The following is a 24,087-nucleotide window of genomic DNA, read 5'->3' as shown; positions in this document are numbered from 1 at the left end:
CCCTAGATGATGGACTCCAGCACACACTGTGTCATTGACAATGGACAGAATGGCATCTTCCCTAGTCAGGCACTTGTTATATGCTTGCTAACTGATGAGTAGATACAGCGGCTTTAACCCTGATGTAAAGATGGAGTGGAGAGGCCCCAGACTGAGTGGAGCAATGGAGACTGCTAAGGTAGCTCAGTGCTATTGCGCTTGCCTAGCATGCAGGAAGCCCTGGGGTCCAATACCCAGCACCAGAAGAAAAAAGAAAAAAAAATGTGATGGGAATGAAGGAAAAAAATATTGAAATTTAATTTAGTTAGCATAGGTAAGAAGACAAGAAAAAGTGAAGTCAGGTCTTAAGGACTAGGGTGATGATCCTTACCCAGTTTGAATGGAAGGTTAATATTTTGGTTTTGCACAGACTGAATTTAAACCAACAGATCTCTGTGTGAAGATACATACAAACTATTAGAAATATGGGGTGAACTTAAGGGGAGAAAACCAGGCTGGAGATAACCACTCTTAAAGTCATTGGTGTTTACTCGAGAAAGTTTTTACTTGAGAAAACAAAAACAGAAAAGTAGAGACAAGATAACAGTAGAAATTATCTCTAGCTTTAAAAAAATTAATATTTACAATTAAAGTGGTTCAAAATCAAGAGTATTATGCCAATTGATTAAAATATTTATGATGAAATTTTAAAATTCTGATGTTTAAGTGAAATAAAATAGTGTGGATTTTTTTTATAATGGTCTCTTTTCCTACCCCCCCCCCCCAAAAGGCAAAAATTCTCAAATGTCTACAAGTAAGGAAGAAGTGGTTTCTACTTCACTGACTTTAGAAAATGTTTTCATTTTTAAAATCAATTAGTTGTTGATGTAAGTGTAAAATTAATCTGGTGCTAGGACAGTTTGATAAATTACTTGGCCTCTCCCTCATACCATATTCCTAAGTCAGTTCCAGGTGGATTGAAAACCTAAACAGTGAAAGCTAAGACAGAAAAACACCTTCAAATTTCGGGTCTAGGAAAGAATTCTTAAATGGAACACACAAAATACTACCAATAAGGAAAAAAGATTGATACATTGTATTAAAACTAAGAGCACCTTTCCTGAAAAGACATTGTTAAGAAGGTGAGATAGCAAAGCAGAGTAGAGGAATATCCCCCATTGAGAAGTATATTGAATGTTCAATACAACTATTCAGAAGAGTACATTTGAACAAATACCTCACAAAGGAGGAAATCCAACTGACCCTATAAAAAGGCCAATATAAAAGGGGTCAACCCATTAGAACACGGGGAAGGCAAGCTGGAACCTCAACTAGATACCATTACTCATGGACCAGAATGACTGTTTCAATTTTCCTCAGTGGTATTGAAGATGTAAAACTGCTGTGTAAAACAGAACTTTGGAAGAGTTCAGGCTTCTCTCTTCTAAAGTTAAGGTTGATTATACTCTGCAACCCTGTACTTCCAACAGCAGTGTGTGCGCTGGTGCAGAATATATTGGCAAAAAATGTTAACAGTAACACTTTTCATAGTAGTTACAGGACTCGATGTTCCTTAATAGTAAAATGGATTTTTTTTTCAACTAATGGTATATTCATATGATGGAAAACTCCACAGCAATAAGAACAAATTGCAGGTACGTGAAACATCATGGATTTATCTCACAGAGTTGAGCAAATAGAAACAAATTGTAGAGGCTCAGGAAATCAGGATAGATTACCCTAAGAGTCAAGAAGTTGAGCATCTTTGGGAGGGAGCTAAGACCAAGAAGCAGCAGGCTGGTTTCTGGGCTTCTGACATGTCCTAACTGAGGATTGGTTTGCACAAATGTTCATGCCTTTAAAAGTCAGGAAATAGCCAGGCCAGATGGTGCACACCTGTAATCCCAGCAACTCAGGAGGCTGAGGCAGGAAGATCAAAAGTTCAAGGCCAGCCTCAGCAATTTAGGAGACCCTGTCTAGAAAAATCAAAAGGTGTGAGGATGTAGCTCAGTATTAAAAAAGAGGAGAGAATAGAAAAGAAAGATCAGGAAGCACATTTATGTTGTGTGCTCTTATATGTTTGAGACCACAACAAAAATGTTTAAATAATCTGAAATATTAAATCACTGCTTTATTTTAAAATATATGGCACATACGCCTTGAAAAGAGTCTTACACCTGTGAGTTTTATAATATAGAAATACATCTTTGTGAAAATATTTTTAAATGTTTTTAAAAGTGTTTCATTAGTAATCTATATATCAGGATTAAAGAGCTTATTTTATTAGGGTTTCCTCCTTCAAAAACTTTTCCATAATAATCCAAATGGAGATGTGTCCCCACATCCCTACAAATTCCTTTGTATGAGCCATTTGTTTTGTTTATTATAATACTTAAAATTTCTGTTTGGGTTTAGGTGGTTTGTTCTGGAAAACACAGCCTTTTGAGAAAGTGGGACTTTTTGTGGTGGTTATTTTAAGACGTTCGTTGGACGCTCCATTCTCTCTCAGTAGAGTGGAGAGAATGCTATTCGATTCTGTGTTGGAATTACACGTTCACCAAATGATAGTTATTAAAGCCTGGGCTCCTGCCAGACCTAGCTGGGCTGCTAAGATGGGATAGATCGCTACTTCAATGCAAGGAGAAGGTGCGGCAGCCGATGGGCTGGCTGGCCTTGCTCCATCCACTGTGAGGACCTCTTAAAAATTCTAGACCCCGAGGGAATTAAAAATCTGCCCACCTTTTTCCAAACAACTCTACATCGCTTAAACTTCCTGGGGTAAGTGGGAAAGGGCAGATAACACATTCCCTCGGCTGCGGAGCCGGCTTTTTTTTTTTTTTTTTTTTTTTTTTTTTTGCCCTGAGCTCCCACCCAGCGGGTGTCGTTCTGGGCCCGGGACCTTGCGCTGAGCTCGGGCGACCCCGAGTTGGGGGTGGGGAGGGCGGCGGGCGGGGCGGGGCGCGGTGACAGCGCGGAGCCGGGCCCGCCCCTGGCTCCCACCCCCTGGAGCCCTCAGCGCCCGCCCGCCCCAGCTTGTCCAGCCCCGCGCTCCGCTCGCCCGCCTGCCGCCCGCGCTCGCCCCGCCGCCGCCCGCGCCGTCCTCGCCGCTCCGCGTCCCGGTAAGCCCCCCACCCTCCTAGGGTCCCTCTCGTGCTTGCGGGGCTCCCTGCCCCCGCCCCGGGGCCCCAGCCATATCTGGGCAAAATATTCAGCTGTCGCCGCCGCCGCCAAGAGGGACTGAGCGTGGCTCTCTCTATAAATAGCTGCCGCCTCGGATTGCCTTCGGGACTGGGGAGCCCGGGTGTCGGGGTCCGGCGCCCCGCGCTCCGCTCCCCCGGCGCTCCGCTCCCAGCCGCCTGGCGCGCATGGCCCCGGCCAGGGCGCCCGCCCTCTGAGCCGCGTCTGTAAACGCCAGAAAGAGCCGGGGGCTCTGGCAGAGCAGCGCCGGGGGCCGGGGTCCTGGTGGAACGGACTCCCCGCCGCCGCTCGTCTCCTGTGCTGCCGGCCTGAGCGCCCGCGGGGCGCGCTGCTGGGTGCAGGTGCCCGCCGAGCCGGGCCCCGGGGCGCGGCCTCCTCCACCCGCGGAGAGTCTGGGGGCGGGAGTGGGAGCACTAGGCTCCGGGGACGCGGATCCCGGGTTCGCGCTGAGCCGGCCTGTGGCAGGAAAAGTTTCCCAAACTGCGGGAGATGGCAAGGTTTAAAGCACCACCACACGCGCTTTACGCAGCCGGGAATCAGCCTGGAGGCAGGAGCCCCCTCGCTACGGTCAGCTCGTGGAGTGGCCAGGGTAGAGTCCTACCCTTCTCTGGACCTCGCTTTCCGGGTTTGCAGGGAGAGGTTAGGTCCCCGCAATGGAGCTAGGAGCGTGGCGGTGAGAGCGGCGGGGCGGGTTCGTGACCGCCTGCGCTCCCACCACCTGTTCACCAGCTCCAGGCCTGGGACACGCTGGGCACAGCCGCCCACATCGGGAGGGGTTGCAGAACTCAAGAGACTGGTGGATCCCCGAATCGGGTGTATTCTGGAACCCACTAGAGCCCTCCAATACCCTGTTATACACTCCCGGGAAGTGCACCCCGGGGGTGCTTACTGTCCGCTGGGTAGCCATCGCCTTGCAAAACAGCAAGGGACCCATACAGCTTTAGACCCAGTGAACTGGGCAGGGCCAAGGGTTCCAGTCCAGAGCTCCCTGGCCTCAGTTTCCCCTTCTGTAAAACACCTATGACATGCCCTCTGAGCTGCACCGCTCCCTCCTCTTGCCCACCCACCACTTCCGTTATCGACCCTCTTTGAAGTGCTCATCTTTGCCGCTCAGACTCTTGAAAACCACTTGGCCTAAGCTATTAGGTGTCCACATCACACAGCCCGCCCCTGAACCCAGGTGCTAAGACCTCAGAGCACCCCGAGGGCTCCATCTTTCTCCCCAGGTGACGGCCATCTTGTCCCGAAGCGCCTCAGAGCCCCCTGCTCAAGGTCACGCTGCTGAACAGCAGGTCTGCAGACTCCGCCTGTTGTTCCCCATCTCTTTCTGACCCTTCCCGCTGTGCAAGCAGGTCTTGGGACCCTCTGAGCACTTAGTCTATGCCCCTCTTTTGTGATCTGCTACTGAACAGGACTTTCCTTTGTAGAGCAATGGTGCTGTCACCCTAGAAGGCTCAGTTTTGTTCCTAATGCCTCTATTACATTTTCTCCATAACCATCTCAAAGCCTCAGAGGTAAAATAATTAAGGAGAAATAGAGCCATATAGCAAGGTTCTCATCAATTTAAGCCGCACAATAAGCAGACAGATGAAAAACAAGGAGCACCATCCCTTTAGTGTGTTTTCTGTGGTGAGCTAGTCTTTTAAACCCACGTTTTCCTCAGTCATTGGCCCCTGGGTTCCTAGCAGCCTAGGAAAGCCAGAGTCCTCTAAAAATAGCCTCCGCCCCATCTTATCAGGGTCTCACACCTTCTAGCTACTCTAGGGTAGGGTGGTTTCCTGCAGCTCAGCAAAATATGAAAACAGGGAGCAGGTAGTGGCAGCTGTGAGTATCAAGGGTGGTCTTGCCTGGGGGTCAGAATCCCTGGCTCCAGCCCCAGCTCTGCTGCCCACCCAGAGTGACCTTGAGCAATGAGGAGTGGCCAAAATGGTCTCTAGTGGAGGGAATCAAGAGGGCTCAGACTCTCATTTGGAAGACTTTCTAGCATGAGGAACTTAAAGTGCCAGGCATGAAATCTGAGGCATTCCCTTGTGAGGAGAGGTTGGGAAAGGAGCAGGAGAAAGTGGCTTCCCAAGACCTCAAGAAAGAGAGAAGTGGGCAATAACATTTGTTTCAGAGAGAGAGGGTGGCGAGAGCTAGGGAAGGAATATTGGATTTGACAGAGGGCATGGGTGAATTTCACTAGGGCATTGCAGAGGATTCAAAAACACGATCTACCAGTGATCCTTGCCCAAGCCTCAGTTTCCTGCTCCTAACAATGGGGATAAGAACTTCATTCATTTCCTCCAGGTTTGCTGTGGGGATTGAGAGGATTCTGGGAAAGCCCTCAGTGCAGAGCTGGGCACCTCGTGATGGCATTATTGTTGGTGAGGGACAGAGGTGGGAGCTGAAGTGGAAATAATTTCCAGCTCTTTTTAAAAGCTTAAATGTTGGAACAGGTGGCATATACCTGTAATCTCAGCAGCTCAGGAGGCTGAGACAGGAGGATCTTTATTTCAAAGCCAGCCTCAGCAACTTAATGTGGCCCTGAGCAACTCAGCAAGACCCTGTCTCTAAATAAAATATAAGAAAGGCTGGAGATGTGGCTCAGTGATTAAGCACTCTAGTGCCAAAAAAAAAAAAAAAAAAAAAAAAGCTAGATAAGGAAGGGAGAAGGAAGGGGAAGGTGGTAGGAGCCAGGGACAGAGCACAGAGGGAGGAAGACTGTGACAGAGGAGAAGAACACAGGAGAGGGAAAGGCAATAATAGAAGAACCTAAGGGGTCAGAACTGAGGATCTTCCTTAACGACTTGCTAAATGTCACAGATCCCACAGGTGGCCTTCATCCTCTGGAACCAGGTTGAGCAAAAAAGGGTAAAAGAAGGCAGATTCTGGCTGGAGGCCCCTATGTCCCCTGGCAGATTTCAGTATCTGCAAAGGAGCTGGGTGATGGGCCATGAAGGGTGGCTTGACCTGCCCAGGGGCCTCCTGACCTTGGCTTGCTTATTTCTGAAATGACATCATCTATCAATGACTCCTACTGAGCCCAGTCATAATGGCCTTTTCCAGGCAATGTTTTGATTTTTCAGTCTTACTAATGGACCAGCCAGGCTGCCAACATTTCTAAAGATGCCTGCTCACTTTCCCTTAAAGCCAGAACACCAGATAGATCAATTATTTGGCTGCTAAGAGCCATTATCAGCTTAAAGCCACGGGCCTTCTACTATGGAGCAATGTGAGATAGCACAGTTCCGGGGCCACTTCCTCCCTTTTCTTTTTTGGTTGATCGTGGTTGGACATGATTTGATTCTCTTTGCTTATAATGATAATGAAAGAGTGAGCTCACTGGAGTCAACCTAGGACAAGGTCTGGACAGTTTCCTTGGTATTAGGAGGTGCTAGATCCTTCTCTGATCTGAAAAAAATAAACAAACTCAAGCATTGTTTCCATTTCTCCTTCTCTAATGTCTTTTTGCAAAAAACGAGCTTTGTGAAAGAGCTGGACCTTACCTGGCCTGGGGAGAAAAGAGGGAGGGAGAGGGAGACGGACCCCACCCCAGTGTACCTGTCTCATTTTATCTGCCCAGGGTCCCCAGCCCCAACCACCCCTCACTCTGGGGTCAGTAGGATGGTGCCCCCAGGCTGGTCCTGGAGATGACTGTGGTGGGCGGTAGGTTATGACCACCAGATGTTTTGCCCAGAGGAAGTGTGGGAGCAGATATGTCTCTTGGCCTGGGTCAGCCTTCTTCATGGACTGGCTTTCTGCCTCTCCCTTCAAAGCTGGTGCCACTCATAGCCCTCCTCTCCTCCTAGCCCACACCCTCTCACAATCTCATCCACTCCCATGACTCTGACCACCCTGTGATCCCGAGTTCTGTGTCGGCCTGGACCTCTGTCCTCAGCTGCAGGCATCTGTAACTCCTGCCAGTTGGACAAGAGCAATAGGATGTCCCAAAGGCACTTCAGCCCAGCAGGCCAGACCCAGGCTCTTCCCCCGTCCTCTTCCTGTGTCCCCGGCTTAGTTGCCAATGACTCCGTCCACCCAGCCACCATGCCAGAAGCCTCCCTTTCCTTCCCCACCCTTACGTAAGGCCACCCAGTCCTGTCAGTTCTATCCACCACCCCAGTTGTCAGAAGATCTCTGTGAAGTGGAGCTATGACCACCGTGTCACTTCCATTTCAAGGAGTCCCCCTTTCCTCCTACAGACCCGTTTCCTTACCATGGTCCCAAGCTACTTCTTTGAAATCACACAGATTGGGGTAGACCCTCCCCCGAATCTGTGTGCCTTCTGATCATGGCCCAAGCCCACAGTGTCTTCCTGCTGCTGTTGTCCCTTCTGCCTGGAATGCCATCATCCTTCAGAACAGAGCTCCTCGGAGCCACATCTGTGCTCCCACCGCCCTCGGCTCCAGTCACGGTGTGTTCTGACTGGCACTATCCACTGACCTGTCCATCTGTGGGGAGACTGAAACCCCCTTGAGCATGGGGTTTGTGGTTCATTTATTTCTGCCACCCAGGGGTCTGCCTCATGGCTCAGCTGTTGACATAGTGCAAGCACTTTAGGGCTGAATTAATGGCTGCCTGTTGGATAAATGAAGGAGTAAAGAACAAGCCAAACCAAGCTCTGTGATCTCCACTTCTGTCACTCAACACCAGCCAGCCCTTGCAGCAAGATTTCCTGTTCCAGCAGACCACCCGCTCCATGAGGGCACATGCCACCCATTCTGTTCTCTGCCAAGTCCCCAGTCCCTAAGGGCCCCCACACAGTGATAGCTAGTGAACCAATCCATGATTTCACTGAAACTCACAGGGAGAAACGGCAGGTATAACCACCCCCTTTATGTAATTGGACAGTGAACCCCATCAGGCATTGCTCCAGGTCATCTGGCTGGAGAGTAAATTCCAGAAAACTGAAGTGCTCTTCGGGGTTCCATCAGCTTGAGGGACAAGAGTCCTAATGTTGTGTCAGGACTTCCTAACTTTCTAATGTCCACTTCAGTTATTTGGGATCTTTTTAAAAAGAGCAAGTTCCGGTTCAACAGGTATAAGATGAGGCTTGAGATTCTGAATTTCTAATGAACTCCTTACTTCTAATAAGCACTAATATATTTATTAGATAATAAGCCTCATTTCTCCTAACAAGCTCTAATAGTCATAATTAGGTGATACTGATCCTGCAGCCACAAGCCACCACAGGTTAAGCATCAAGGTGAGTGCCGGCCATTGATGTTCTCTCCTGCCTGTTGCATTTAAGATAGGGTTGTATAAAATCCACAAATGAATTTATCTAAGCCCTGGCTCAAAATCAAGGGCTCTTCCTGGCCAAGACACTGCTTCCAAGTTTGGTGTCTGTGAGCATGAATGTCTGGCCGGTACTAGGATGGGGACCCAAGACAGCTGACACTCTGAGACAGCAAAACCTCTCAGAAGTGTATACATGTGAAGGTGATGGAGAAGAGACAGGAAGAGACTTCCTCCATGCAAACTCGGAAAGATCTAAACGTTTGGACTGGATTGTGATATTGCACGCATCTGTGTATGGATTTTATATCAGGTTCCACCTAACCCCATTAAAAAGGCCTGAGATGGCTTAAAATAAACCCATGCAGGCAATGTAACTGGTAAGAACAGGTCAATTTAAAAGGGCAGAAACCTTGAAGATGAGGATCGTGAAACTCTTTAAGGATCTAATTAGCACTGTGAACCCTTGCCCGAGAAAAGTGAACACATTCATACACACAACAGTAACCTTGTCATTTCAGTGGGCATGAGGATCCCCCTGAAGTCCATTCGAAAGCAGGTTAAAGACACCAAACACAGAGAATAAGGAGAGAAAATTCTGCTGCATGCTGGCTGAAGACAGCCACTGTATTTGGACACTCAGATCAGCTCTGAGATGAGTCATGGAAGCCACGGGAAAAAGGAGTCAAGATGGATTGGAGGGCTCTTTATATCCAATAGAAGTTGGAACATCAGTCTTTCAGAAGAGAGAAACGTTTCTGTTCTCCATATAGTATCAGGATAGGGCACTGGGTAGAAGGCAGTTTAGCAGAGTGGTTAAGAACGTGGACTCTGCAGACCATCCCCATGGTTTCAAATCTAAGGTCTCTCAGTTACAGACTCTTATCTCGGGTAACTTTTAACCACGCTGTGCTTTGGTTTCCCCATCGACAAAGTGGGGTGATTGTGGGGATTAAATTAGTCACGTGTAAAATGCTTAGGACAGCGCTTGGGACAGTGTCAGCGTTATGTAAGTGTGAGCTATTCTGGGAAAGGAGCAGGGATCACAGGTACAATCAGATTTCCTGCCTAGATTTGAATACCGGCTCTGTTGCTGATTAGCTTTCTGGATGGTCGACTGGTGTCCTTGTAAGGAAGGTGAACACCCACACAGAGGAAGCCATGGAGGTAGGAATCAGAGCTCCGAGTGATGGGGCAGCAATCCCAGGAAAGCCAGGGCTTGCCGGCTCACCAGAAGCAAGGAGAGAGGAATAGGACTGATCCTCCTTTCCCTGATTCTCCCAGAAGGAGCAGGCCCTGCCAGACACCTCCATTTTAGATTTCTGGCCTTATGAACTGTGACAGAATACATTTCTGTTGTGTTAAGCTGTCTCGCTTGTGGTAATTTGTTGTGGCAACCCTAGGATACTGACAAGAGTCCAGTTACTTCACTTCTCCACACTGAAATTTCTTCATCTGTAAAATAGGGATGATAAAAGTTACTAAGCTTGCATTAAATAGCCAGGCACAGTGGCGCACGCCTGTAATCCCAGCGGCTTGGGAGGCTGAGGCAGGAGCATCGAAAGTTTAAAGCCAGCCTCAGCAAACTTAGCAAAGCCCTAAGGAATTTAGGGAGACCCTGTCTCTAAATAAAAAATTAAAAAGACTGAGGATGTGGCTCACTGGTTAAGCACCCCTGTGTTCAATCCCAGTACCCCACCCCACCACCCCCCCAAAATTACATGAAATAATGTACATAAGAGCTAAGCATGGTGCCTGGTGTACAAGAATTATGGCAAGTGCTTGCTATGGAAGGTACAGTGACATAATGGTCAATTGCAGCCTGAAGGAGGGTGTGGGTGGTACTCCATTGCTTCTCTGTACTATAATTTATTTCTCCAAAATCCTGTTGATGAACTTCTATGGGGTTCCCAGGTTTCTTGCCGATACAGATTGTACCAGCCAATTTGGACATTTATCTTTGTTCAATTCGGTGAGCAAACTAGTAGACTAAATTCCTAAAGTAGAATTGCTGAGTCCACGGTGCGAGTGCGAGGACCTTGACGGATATGGCTTCTGTTGTGGTGAAGAGGCTACACCAGCATATACGCCAGTCCCCAGGAGACCGCAGACCTCCCCCTGGGCTGGGAACACTGGCAAGCGCCACGTCCCCCCCCCCCTTTCTTCTGTTTGTCATTCTGATAGATGAAGCTGATACTTCATTTTTGAATTTGCTTTTCTGTCATTCTGGGCCAGGTTTGTTACCTGTTCACATGTCTATTGGCCATTTGGACTTCTTTTTATGTGAATCACCTATTCCTTTCCTCTTCCCACGTTGCCCCAGGGCAGTTCTGTTTTTGTTGTTTGCTCTTGTAAGAACTCTCTGTCGAGTAAACAAATTAGCCTTTTGTTCTGTGTACAGCAAATATATTTTTTTTTCCGATTTGCCATTTGCCTTTTGCCATTGTTCACGCTAATTTTCATATTGTTTGTTCAGAAAATACAAAAAAATGTATGCTACCAGCTGCTGCGGGTTAAGGTGACAAGGTTTGCATTTATAAAACAAAGAATGAGAATAGGAGTGAGGCCCACAAGCTTTTCTACAAGTTCAAGTTTATTCTACCAGTGCTTTCTAGATTGTGGCTGTCAAATCCGATAATAACGCTGTGCATTCATTCATTCATTCATTCATTCAATAAACAGCGCCTGAGAGGTGCGGGGCTTTGTGCAGGCCCCTGGGACACGGAGATGCTTGCCCTCCAGCAGCAGTCTCAGGCGAGATGGGGTGCAGCAGGACAATGCAGTCCCCCCAAGGACCTCTGGCGGCCTCTGCCGTTTGTGCTATGATATTGGCTCCCTGGAACCCTCTCGAACTGGTGTGGAGGAAGGTGAAAGAGCTGGAGCTGAGCCTGGGGGATCCAGGGGTGGCCTGGATGAGGGAAGCTGCAGAGAGGTGGGGGAAGGAGCCACCAGTTTCCAGGGCAGGTGGGCAGGCAGCTGGCACAGGGAGATGCTTTCAGAATCCTTTCCTGGAACTCTTGCTTACAATGACCCCTGTGGTGACTCAGACACTGCCTTGGCCCCAAGAGATGCAAAACAAAGATATGGGTTGCTTGCGCATATGCACACTCACACCCACACCCACACCTACCTTTCTAATTTAAACCCTTTGACAACTTCAACTCACCGCATGGACCTCCAAGGCTCAAGGTGCTCTGGGATGGGGCTCACAGCAGCTGCAAAAATCGACAGAGTCAAACACTATGTTTAGTGTCCCTGCTTTTTTGGAAGGTGCTTTCCTGTATGACTAAGAGAATGAGCTCAGCCAGAGAAAATAAGGGCGGACAAGCCAGAAAAGAAGCCTTTTAACAAGAGCCGAGCCTCCTCTGTTCACTACATCTTCCATGATAGTACCAGGCCTTACAGGGCCTTAAGTCTCATCTTGTCAGCTCCCCTATAGCCACCACCAGCCGAGGCACCTGCCCTCTCTGGAAGACTTCATCTAGTGCTCTGTCATCTCCTCAAGCCCATAGTGACAGGGCTCCCTCCCTCGTGAGCCAGTCCAGTGCATCCCTGGGCATTATTATTGTTAGAAACTTCCTTAGGCTGATCTATGTCTTGGTGATCTCGGTGAATCCATGTCTTCTGCCCTCTGGGAAACCAAGACCATTTCAGTTACCTTTTCCCTGGGTCAGCCCAGTAGGGGTTACAGAGAGGGACCACGTTCCTCATGGTCTTTCTACACACGACAGCTGCTCACCTTCTCTGTATCAGTCAGCATTACCCGAGAGAAGGCCACATGCACAGAGGAAGTCACCTATGTGGCCAGCGGACATATGAAATGTGCTCAGCATCCTTAGTCATCAGGGAAACAGTGAGGCACCCTACCTTCCACCAGAATGGCTAAGCTGAAAAGTACTGACAATACTAAGAGTTAGCAAGGACGTGGAGCAACTAGAACTCTCACACATTGCTGGTGGGAAAGTAAAATGGTACCATCACTTTAGAAAACTGACAATATCTACTGAAACTAAATATATGCCTACTCTATGACCCAGCATATCCTATTACTGGGTACATAATCAAGAAAAAGTAAGTGGTTATTTCTACTAAAAAACAGACTCATAGCACTATTTCTAGTTTCCAAATATCAGAAATAACCTAAATGTCCATAACAGTAGAGCAAATACATCAATTATGGTACATTGCATATAGTGGAATACTTCAGAGGAATGAAAAAGAACAAACCATTGCTACGTGAAACAGCACTGATGAATCTCACAAACATAGGGTTGGGTGAAAGAAGCCAAGCCCAAGGACATACGATGTTCAACACAGTCAAAGCTAATCTGTGATTTTGAAGACCAAAATCATAGTTACCTCTAAGGGAGGTTGACCGGGAGGGCGGTATAAGAAAGTCTTCTGGGGTTAGAAATGTCCTGTATCTTCACCTGAGTTTTTCCATAAGTGTATGTATATATATTGGTGAAAATTTGGTGAGTTTTACACTTAAGGCTTGTACTAGACTGTCTATAATCTATGCCTTGTGAAAAAAGAAAAAAAATTCCCTCCCCAACAAAAGAGCAAAGGCCCAGGGTTGGGTTCTTGCACAAAAGTGAGTGACCGTGGCCCTTGTTTGAAACCCTGCTTTCATCAGTACAGCTGAGATCTCCCCCAGCTCTGGGGCCAGCATGGCAATAGCGTGCCATGGACGGTCACTGAGAACCCCACATCTTCCTCGTGGCTGCTGAGCCGTGTCTACCCATGCTGGGCTTGCAGGTGGCTTGTTGGGCCCGAGACATGAGACATCGGGGACTCTGGGGAGGGGGAAGAGAGGAGTGATCTGAACTGCCAAGGTCCCTTATCACTACCTCACACCCCCTGAGGAGAGCATGCAGTCCAGGCTCCAAGCGCTGCTCTGTGAAGGCTGCTGTCAGAGGGGCGGGGCTGCTGTCAGAGGGGCGGGGCTGCTGTCGGAGGGGCGGGGCTGCTGTCGGAGAGGCGGGGCAGGGATTCTATTGCAGGTCCGAGGGAGCCCCAGGCCCAGGCTCATCTGTAACCAGGCTGACCCAAGGTGAGGTGTCTGTAAAGAGGGGCTCCTGGCTCAGCCCATCGCTCCCTCCTCCTCCAAGGGTGGTGGATGAAGAATTGGCACATGGGACACCATCCCAGAGAAATACAGCAACTGGCTCAAGATCACACAGCCAGTTTTCAACCCAAGTTAGGATTTGTAAGCAGGACCCCGACTCCTATCCAGTGCTCCCTCTGCCATGGTGCATTGACAGCTTCCTAATGCCCCCAGGGATTGGACATTTTAATGGGTTGAAAGTCACTAGGGAGGACTGGTCACAGCTGCAACAAGACTGAGTCTGGCTGTGAGACCTTCAGGGTGTGTGTCTGACCTAGGAACAGATTGCACACCTGTGCAGGTGCCCAGAACCCTGCTCTCAGAGGAACCTGGGCTTGGTTGAATGCTCAGCAGTCAATAACTTGAAATTATTAAGACTTTTTTATCTTTGAAGTTGAATTTTTTTTCTTGTACCGGGGGTGTTTAACCACCAAGCCACATCCCCAGGCTATTTTTATATTTTATTTAGATTCAGGTTCTCCCTGAGTTGCTTAGGGCCTCACAAAGTTGCTGAGGCTGGCTTTGAACTTGCCATCCTCCTGCTCCAGCACCCTGAGCCTCTGGGATTACAGGTGTGTAATCCCTGCACCTGGCTCAAGTTGCATTTTTAAGGGGAAACCCGAGTGGACAATGGAGCATTCACCAGGGCTTCGAACCTCAGCTCATATGGGTTCCTCCTCCTGCTGCCTCTCTGCTTCCTGGCATGGGTTCATGGAGTCCGGCTCCCCTGTCACTGGACACCGTGGCCCTCCCCACTCCTGCCCAGCTGCCACTGGATCCCTCTGCATTCCTACCATGTGCATTCAGCTGGAAACCCTATAGGGCAAGCCTCTCAGCACCCCTTCCAGGTACCTAGTGTCTTGCCCAGAGGTTGCAAAACCCTCATGATATTGCAGCATCTGGTCCAAGACACTAGGGACCCAAGACAGGGGTGGATGATGCTGGGGCAATGACCAGTGGGAAGGGAACTGACCTGGATTGACACCCCACCTCCAGGGCAGCCTATGTCCATCCTGCATCTGCAGGAGGGGGAAACTGGCAGCCAGTGGACACCTGGGGGGGGGATCACAGCGTTAAATAATAACTAAAAAACACTATGACAGATGGAGAGAGAGAAAATGAACAGAACAACCTCATAGTTTAGTATCTTCCCTTTTGAACAAAGGGCCCCACATTTTCATTTTGCACTGGACTCAGCAAATTCTGGGGGCCGCCCTGCCTGGGAGAGTTCTGCAAGGCAGGGTGAGAAGCTGGGCCACCTTAGGGAGGAGCTCCTTGGGGAAGCAAGCAGACATGGAACTTGGACCTTGGTGGTCCAGGGAGCTTAGTCCCCTCGTCCAGCTCTCTCCCTTTGCCTCTCCGCTCCCCATGCCTCTCCTCTGTCTGGACCCCATCATGGGTGACAACACACCCGGGGACATGGAACTGCAGCTGTAAAAGTGGTTGTTTTTATAAGCTGCAAAGCTCTGTGCACATGGGAAGGATGGCTATTGGCATAATTATCCAATCATATTTTATGACCTTGACCTCAACTCTGAACTCTGAGGAAGTGACACCAAACTTCCCTTACTCACTTGTCTACCCCTTAGACAGCTAGCCGAGTGCTGGCTGACTCTTCCCTTGCTGGTCCCCTGGCCTGGGGTAGGATTTGTTTGTTCGCTCTGTTCCCTGACAGTTCAGTTCAGTTTGCAATAATCACACCTTTCTTCTGAGGCAGACCAGGGCTGAGATGTGGACAGGTGATCACGGCCCTCTCCTGGGCCCCACCTGTGGGCACAGAGAGATGAGGAAGCCAGCGTCTCTTGCACTAGGCAGGGGAGTGCTGCTTCCATATGGCCACCCACAGAGGTTGTGCCAGGAGAGAGGGCTTCCTGAGGCTTTGAGGGCACAGGGGTGGGGAGAGAACGTTCCAGGCTATAGACCAGCATCAGCAGGACCTAGGGCTGGAATTCCAGGGATGCTCTGGGACAGGTAGTCTTTATAGTGCAAAGGGGAAGGCCTGCAGCGGGGTTAGGGGCTGGGAAGGCTCCAGAGGTCCCCAGGTCCCGAGGGTCTCAAACCCTAGGAGGGGAGAACGCTGTCAGTCTGCCCTAATGGAGAGCCATAGGGGCAGTTTGCCCCTGGGAACAGCATGGGAGTGACTTTCACCAAGATTATTCGGGGGCTAAGGTGAATGTGGCCAGGAAGGAAGGAGAGCTGAGGCAGAGTGACAGGCCAGGGTCCCAGCCACACCAGGCTATGATTCTACTCCTGTGAGCCCCATGCAGTCGTCCTAAGTTCACAGAGACAGGGAGGGACACCGTGGGTGCTGGGGGCAGGGCAGAGCAGGAGTGGGCAGTGAGTGTGTAAGGGGCACAGGATTTCCTGTGGGATAGAGGAAAGCATTCCAGAATGCCCAGTGGTGATGGTCGCAATGATGCGAACGCGCTTCATGCTACAGAACTACACGCTGAAAATGGGGAAGGCTGGGGGTAGCGCAGAAGTAGAGGACTCCCGTAGTGTGCACAAGGCCCAGGGTCCCAGCTCCAGCTCCAAAACAAACAAGGTAGAAAGTCTACGCAATGTGTGTTATTATCACAATTTAAAAACAGAGAGAGAGAGAGAGAGAGAGAGAGACACGAGAGAGACACTGTTAGACATGGGGATGGACAGAGGCGGGAGGCAGATGTTTGGCCTAGGTGGCTGAAGGCAACAGAGGTGCCAGAAGCCAGGTGTGGAGATGGGGACAAGGTGATCTGGGGGCAGTGGCTCAGGGCTAGCCACGTGGGGAGTGGGGGACTCTAGGAAGAAGTGCCTGGCAGGGAGCCATGACTCAGGAAGGCTGGAGAGCGGCCACCTAAGTCATCGCCACCTGAACACTGGGAGCAGGGCATTGTCCAGGAGGTAGGAGGCAGGGCCACGAAGGAAGAGGGAAGCCATGGGTTGAGCCTGCCTTCTCGTTTAGCTGTAAGGAACAGAGACTCCTTCAAGGTGTCTCGGTACAGCAAGGATGGCATGGGGACAGCGTGACCTTGTAAGGATTATGGGAGGACAGGAGTCTGTGGAAACCAGACTTAAGCCATGGCCTTCCAGGCCTGAGGGAACAAGGGCCTGGTACCTGTAAGGCCCAGCCTTCGCCTTCTCTCAGGTTGCATGAACTGTCCCTCTCATGAGGACTCTGGCCCCCTTGCCACATCACTTCCCACACAGCCTCAGTGTCCACACGGTCACTCCAGCCCCATGCTCTCTTTATGTCCCAGGTCAAAACTGTTAGAGGTTGAATTGTGTCCCCCTACTCCCACCAAGATGTACCTGTGAATGGGACTTTACTCGGAAATAGGGTCTTTGCAAAGGATCAAGTTAAGATTAAGGTTACTAGGGTGTCCCTAGTGCGGTCTGACTTATGTCTTTATAAAAAGGGGAAATGCTGACATCTACAGAGGGAACAGGCCACAGGGCGCAGAGAATGTCAACTCCAGGCCTGTAGCAGACTCTCTCTGGGAGCCCTCAGAAGGGCCCCCTGCCCACACCGCCTGAGTTCCCTCCGCCAGCCTTCAGTGAAGCCACTCAGTTTGTGGAACTCTGTTAGGGCAGCCACGAAACTAACACACAATCAAATGAAGAAGCTCACTGCCAACTCCCCTCCTTCCCCACTTTCCCCTTCTTTCCTTCCCAGTCCCCCCCCATTCTCCTTCTTCTTCCCCCCACTTTCTCTTAGGCCAGCTCATAGGCCATAGACCAGCCAATCACTTGGCTGCTCTCCAGCCAGACACCCACTCTGTCCAATCAGCTGAGAGTAGAGGGTGTCCCATTATATAAAGTCTGGCTGCCTGAGCCATGTTTCTTTTGGAGATAGCTCTCTAGGGAGGGGCAGGGGACATTACTAGCTCTCTCATGTCTCTGAAGCTAAAGCGGGAGCAGTGGGCAGAGAGCATAGTCCTGAGATGCAGGATTTAGGAATGAGGGATGGTGACATAAAACCCCTTTACCAAAGTGTGTTCCAAAAGAGTCACCCATGCACCAGGAGATGTCTCTGAAGGGTCAAATGGGGACCCAACCTTGCTTTGCCCATCTTCAAGATGTTCCCCAATGGAAATGAGAAGAGAGTGTAACTGGAAAATATTCTGGAACTTGTGACTCTGCTCTTCCCGAGCCTGGGGAAGTGCGGTCCATAAATCAAGACACTTAAGTGACTCCTCCCAAAGCATCCCCTCACAGATGGTGCTAGAGGAACATGGGCAGAAGTGAACGGGCTCACCTCCTGCGAGATGCAGGAGAACTGTGTACTGGGAGCACCCCCTTCTTAGAGCCTTCACTTCTGCTGCTGCCCTGATGGATGGCCTCAGCCCTTGACCCACTAATTTTTACTGTCCAATCTGCCAAGTTTTATTTCCTGGCACAGCTTGTAAATTCTATTTTTTATATTTAGCAGAGGCTTAAGGTTTCTGCCTTGGAGATGCAGGGTTGGCAGGATGAGCCGTAAGTATAAAATAGTCCACAGATTTGGAAGACTTAAGTTTCACTTCATTGCGTTTTTAAATTTACCTAGCTGCCCTTTTCTTTTTCTCAAGAGCTTTTACTCAGGACCCAATTTATAAGGCAGGTGACAGAGGAGCTGTTCTGGCTCTGGAGGGTCATGCTTAGAGTCCCTGCCCCTTCATCATTCATACCCTTCCTGCTTGTCGCTCTGCTCTGGGATTCTCATCCCCCAACCCCAGGCCTGGTCCAATCCGTCCACAGTCCACATTAAAGATGGTAAATAGGATCTGAGAAGACCAGGGTTTTCCAGGGTCCCAAGGACCACAGACCAGAACCCAGGTGTCTGCATTTCCTGTACCTCTGGGCCAGACACAAGGCCAGGCCTCATTGTAATGACTGGCACTTGTTGAGACCAGGTGGACTGCGTACCAGCCACAGGCCCCGTCTCATCTGCTTATTGACACTTAGCCCTGACGCATCCTATGGGATGAGCATTATTCTTCTCACAAGAAATCAGCCCAGTGACTTTTCAACTTTTTATTTGAGCTGCACAATTCTTTGTTCAAGAGAAATCTTAACCTCAACCCCAAATAAAAATCAGGTAAAATTAGAGGTGGGCCCCCTCGATTAACCTTAAACCCCTACAGGGATCTGGAGGCACTTTCTCAGGGGTCTTCTGAGAGCTCAGTTTAAAAACTGCCCATGCCATCCAATTCTATCTATTCTAGAATTGGAGGTCCAGAGAAGGGGAGGAACTTAGTGAGGGTCACTCAGGGAATTACTATTACAACTAGCCCTGCAACCAAAGTCCTGGGAACGTCAGTCTGTGTTCCATCCCTGACACCTCTTTTATTAGGAAACAGAGGCCTTATATCAACAGCTCTAACATGCAATCTCTTCCATGCTGTACTTTAAGCCTGGGCTTGCAGTGGGCTCTAGTAATGTGCTAGTTTCTTCTCCCCCCACTCCATGTCCTTCTTGCCTCCAGCTCTCCAGGCCACCAACCACAGGAGAATCCTACTTTCCAGAACCCACTGCTGTGAGCCAAGTAGATGAGCCATCGTTTACCTTAGGAGTCCTCCATTCTTCCCAGATTATTTAGTGCAATGCTTCATCGCTCTGTAATATTCACAGGACACTTGACATTAGAAAGGGCTTTTTAAATCCCATGAAATAGGGATTTTGAGTTCAGCCATACCTTGGGGTGTATAAATGGTTCTACCACTTCAACGCCACACTGGGGGCCAAGCTTCCAGTACAAGAACCTCTGGGAAACAAATCATTAACTCTCTTGGGTGCCATAAGAGGAATCTCAGGAAATTTGATGATCGCACCCCTGGGTGTGGCATCTCTGGGGGTGGCCTGCTACCCAGCCCACATCCCTCCACTAGCAGACCCCGTATCCACCACCTCCTTTGCTCATTGGCTCAGTCTTCAGTTCCGTCTGCCCCAGCTGGCTTTCCTATGGATTTCTTTCTCCCCTTTCCTTGTCTTGGCTCACTCATTCCCAAGGGTCCCATCTGTGATTCTTTATCTATGGTTTTATTGCCAGTCATCTAGAAAAGGAGTTAGCTGACAAAGATATATATGATATATATACAAGCACAGGAAGCTCCTGGGGTCCTCAAACTGTTTGGTTTCCCTGGAGCTATATCCTGTCTGGTCCTGTCCCTATAACACCTCTTCTTGGGTGGTTCTAAGAGGTTCCCTAGTATGTACCAGAGGTGACTGGGTTTTGTTTTGTTTTTCAAACTTTATTTCATGAGATTCCAATTCGGGGAGCAGTTTCTTAGAGACATGGTGACATGTCAAAAAGATTGGAGAATTCTGTTTGCAACCTACCCCTCTTGGAGACATCCATTGCAGAATAGCATAAGAAAACTCAGAGAAGTCCTAAAGTCTAGATCTCGGAGAACCTGACACAACCTAAAACCTGTTCAAGAACTGTGTTAGCCTACTTTCTGTTGCTAGAACAAACTACCGGAGGCTGGGTACTTTATGAAGAAGTTAATTCAGCTCAATTTTGGAGGCTGAAGATCCCAGGTGAGGGCCCTCCTGGCCACGTCACAACATGATATATGACACGGCGCTGGGAATGTATATGAGAGGAAGAAATCACATGGCAAGATAGGAAGCTGGAGAATGGGGAGGGCCAGTCTTGCTTTTTTATAACAACACCCTCTGGCAAGAACTAACTCCTTCCATAAAAGCAGCATTAATCCCTCCAAAGGGCAACACCTTCCATGACCCAATGACCTACTGCTCTGCCCCACTTTTTAAAGGTTCTACCACTTCAACGCCACCACACTGAGGGCCAAGTTTTCCAGCACAAGAACCTCTGAGAGACAAATTATTAAAAAACTGTGTTTTGTAGTCCACGGGGTGCCAGTTTGGAGGCCCCTCTGGACATCTCTGTGAGTTGGTCTGGAAACCTCTGAGCCCTTCAGTAGGGTCCCTCTTGGCCTTAGGATAGAGATCATAGATCCTCCTTCTCTCCTGGCTTCACTTAGGAAAATCCAAATTAGGTTGCTTCCAAGGACCTCAAGGAAGGTTTTTCATCTATACCAAAGCATTGTCAGACAGCTGTGCTTTCTTTGGAAGAAAATGGAAATGGATCAAGGGGGGGCCCATTTATGGTCTGAACACTGCATTCTTGGGGTCTGGTCAAAGGAAGACGTCAGACCAGGCTGAGCCATTCTTAGAGGAAAGGATGGAGCTGGGGTTGCTGTATTTGGGAGGCAAGTCCTCCTTATCAAGCCGGCCGTCACGTCTTCAGATTTCTCCTACAAATGTGCCCACACACGTGCAGACACACTAATAAAATGTACTCTCTCCTTTAAACGAAAACTCAGCTTTGCTTTTAGTTTATTTTAGGTGACTTTTAATTGCTTTCAATTAACAACTAATTCTAGGTTGTAGATCGGGTGGCTGTTTTCTTGTTTCATTTTTCTCTCCTGTGGAAAATTCCATTAGTCACTTCACAGCTGAGTCACAGGTTTTGTTTGTTTGTTTGTTTGTTTGCATGGGGGTCTGAATAAAGCTGCTGTGAAGATGGGGATAGCAATTATGTAAGTGTGTGAGGGCTGCTGGAACAAAGTGCCTCACGCTGGGTGTCTGGAACAATAGGAATTTATTGTCTTGAAGTTCTGGAGGTTAGAAGTCCAAGGTCAAGGTGTTGGCAGAAATGGTTTCTTCTGAGGGCTGTGAAGAAGAACTAGTTCAAGGCTTCTCCCCCAGCTTCTGGTGTTTTCTGGCTCTCCATAGCTCATAGAAACATTCTCCTGACTGTGCATCGTCACATAATGTCCTTCTTGTATGTATGCCTCTGTCCGAATTTCCTCTATTAGGATACCAGTCACATTGGATTAGGGGCTCATCCTACTCCTATATGACCTTGCCTAAACTTGATTAATTATATCAGCAAAGACCCTATAAGGGTCACATTCTAAGTAATGCTCCATCCTTCCTTGTGTTACTGAGTCACTGAGGTACTGGGGTTAGAACTACAACATATAAATTTGGAGGGGACACAGTTCAACCCATGGCACTGCTTCTGTCCCACGGTACTTAAGGAACTTGCAAGCTGTTGCATCCCACACCTACCCATCAGGAGAGATGGCTGGGGGCTCAAGACAGGTGGAGACAGATGCAGACGCAGAGATACAGCAGCTCTGCAGCAGGTTTACCTTTCCCAGGAGGAGAGGGGCCCAGAGCCTCCTCCCGGCTGACTGATCAACAAAGGCAGGTAAGGGACTGGAACTGGTTCAGTCCCATGAGAAACTTCCAGGGTGGAGAGCTCTGTGGGGAGGGGACAATGCAAACCCCGATCCTGCCCATGGGAAGCCACATGGGGGACATTCACAGGAGTTGCATGGAGAGGTGTGGGCTCAGTGCCAGGCCACGATGCACTTGGGTTTGTGAGGGGTCATCAAGGCTCCTCAGGGAGGTGAAGTACAAACTGGGATTCTCATGTTATTGGACAAGTTTTGTCATGCTGAGGGATAGAAGGACTCAATGCCCCACGGTCCCCGCAACGGCAAGAGACTGTGTGTGGTACAGTGGGAAGCACTCATGCGCTGACATCAGAGGTCCCAAGTTAGGCCCCAGGCCATCCCTCCAGTTCTTCATGGATAAATGGCTTTAATTTAAAAATCTGGTTTACAGGATATGCTGAGAAGCTGGAAAGAGTTAACAGGGAAGGGAATCTCCTGGCTCTAGAACTTAGCAGACACAGAGTCTCAACACAGGAGCTGAGTTTCATCTGTGAAAAGGGAACCCAACGGCATCCCTCTCCAATGAGAGAGAACAGGCGTGGGCCCTGGCCTCCCTGGTTCCCATGAGTCAATCACTTCTTCCCTTTGGACCAACTCCCTCGAGAGTGAAATGAAGGGCCCAGGCTAGACAGTGTCCTCCGCCAGGACATTAAGTGACTCTATCAAAAATGTTTTGAGACAATACAGGCTTGAAAAGCCAACAGACTGAAGTACAATTTGTACAATGTGATGTGGGTGACTCACTTAACCTAAGTCCAATGTCCCCGTCTCTGAAAGTGATGGTAAATAGCCCTCAGGGGTTAAGTTTGAAAATGTTCACGAAGTGTTTAACATGTGGCTTGGCGTTTGGTAGTCAAAGTTAGCTCTTATAGAGCCTCTGTTTGGTCAGGATTGAATGAGTTGTGGTAGGTGAAGGGCCTGCCCACAGTAGGTCTTCAATGAATCACGGACACTGCATTTTCCCTTTAAAATGCAGTCTGGCAGAGGAGCTGTCCCCATGATTCCCATTGGGGCCTCGGGTAGAGGGGGAGGGTTGCCTGGAAAAGAATGTGAACTATTTGAAGAATAAAATTGTTTTCAAGCCATTTCAATCACCCATTTGCTCATCATCAGTAGCTGTGCCCCTTACAACCAACGTGAACCCATTCAACCACCCACCAAGGGGTTCTACCTTGTTCAGTTTCTTAGAGAATTAGGCCCCAACCCAAAGAGCTATTTCCAGCATGATAATAATTATCCTGGCAATTCGTAAAACAGGCCCAGGCCGCCTTGTGAGGGACAAGCATCCTTTCACTTGAGAACAAACCTAAGGAGAGTCTAAGATTTCTCTGTTTCCGGTAGGTCACAGATCACACAGAAACTCGGAAGACAAAGGTAAATCCCACCACGCCATGTCCTACAGACGAGAGCTAGAAAAATATCGTGACCTGGACGAAGACAAAATCCTTGGAGCCCTCACAGAGGAAGAGCTCAGGACGCTGGAAAATGAGCTGGACGAGCTGGACCCTGATGTGAGTGGACACTAGGGGAACACGCTGTCCCAGGTTGGGGGCCGCGCCCTCAGCACTGGGTGGGCAGGCGTGCCTTCCTCATTGCCACTGCCCTGTCCTTAAATGGCAGTGACACTGAATAATGATGTCTTTGTATGGTTTCTTAAAAAGTGCTGTTTAGAGTTCTCCAGGAAAACCGATCCGATGGGATAGGGGTAGATACAGATAGGTAAACAGAGGGTTACTATGAGCAGTTGGCTCAAATGGTTTTGGAAATTGACAGATCTCAAAATCTGCAGTAGGAAGCTGGAGACAAGGAGAGCTGGGGTGCATCTGGGGTCTACCTGCTGGTGGGAGAAGGCCCGGGAAGAGGCAATGTTTTAGTTTGAGTCCAACGGCAGAAATCAGTGCCCCAACTCCAGGTGGCCAGGCAGGAGGAAACACGGGCACCCTGACAGGAGGGTCAGCTTCTTTGTTCTGTTTGAGCTTTGGGCAGATTGGATGGGGCCCACCCCTGGGGCAGCCTGCTCTCCTCAGTCTTCAGATGCAAATTGTAATCTCATCCAGACACGCTCTCACAGATACAACCAGAACGAGGTTCCACCAAGTGTCTGGGAACTGTGGCCTGACAAGTTGGCTCATAAAACCAACCGCCACAAGTCCTCTTCTTGTCAACCCGGCATCTCTTTGAACCATAACTAATTTTCAAATAAAGGCAGTACCAGGTTGTACTTCTGCCTAACACGATACAACCAATCTGTGTACCACAGGGAACAAATGAACCTATTCCCCAGAGGGGGTAGTAAAGTTCTTGAATGCTGTTGACTCTTCTCCAAATTCTGTAACCTAAACATTATGATGG

At 49.1% G+C, this 24,087-nt stretch overlaps 1 protein-coding gene across 2 annotated transcripts in view; it reads left to right on the top strand.

Annotated features, from left to right (window-relative positions):
* Positions 1-2,952: 2,952 nt before the first annotated feature.
* Positions 2,953-24,087, top strand: part of TMOD1 (tropomodulin 1) — a 77,701-nt gene continuing 56,566 nt past the window's right edge. Inside the window, exons 1-2 of one of the 2 annotated variants that reach the window (XM_081280043.1) lie at positions 2,953-3,098; positions 23,077-23,246. In XM_081280043.1, the coding sequence (XP_081136169.1) occupies positions 23,127-23,246 (120 nt within the window). In that variant the 5' untranslated portion in view covers positions 2,953-3,098; positions 23,077-23,126. Of the gene's footprint in view, positions 3,099-23,073; positions 23,247-24,087 lie in introns of both variants that reach the window. The other variant, XM_081280044.1, reaches the window with a different exon arrangement.

Source organism: Spermophilus citellus, assembly GCF_964194105.1.
Source record: "Spermophilus citellus genome assembly, chromosome: 2".
In the NCBI taxonomy this organism is placed as follows: domain Eukaryota; kingdom Metazoa; phylum Chordata; class Mammalia; order Rodentia; family Sciuridae; genus Spermophilus; species Spermophilus citellus.
This window is presented reverse-complemented; position numbering and strand designations above follow the sequence as displayed.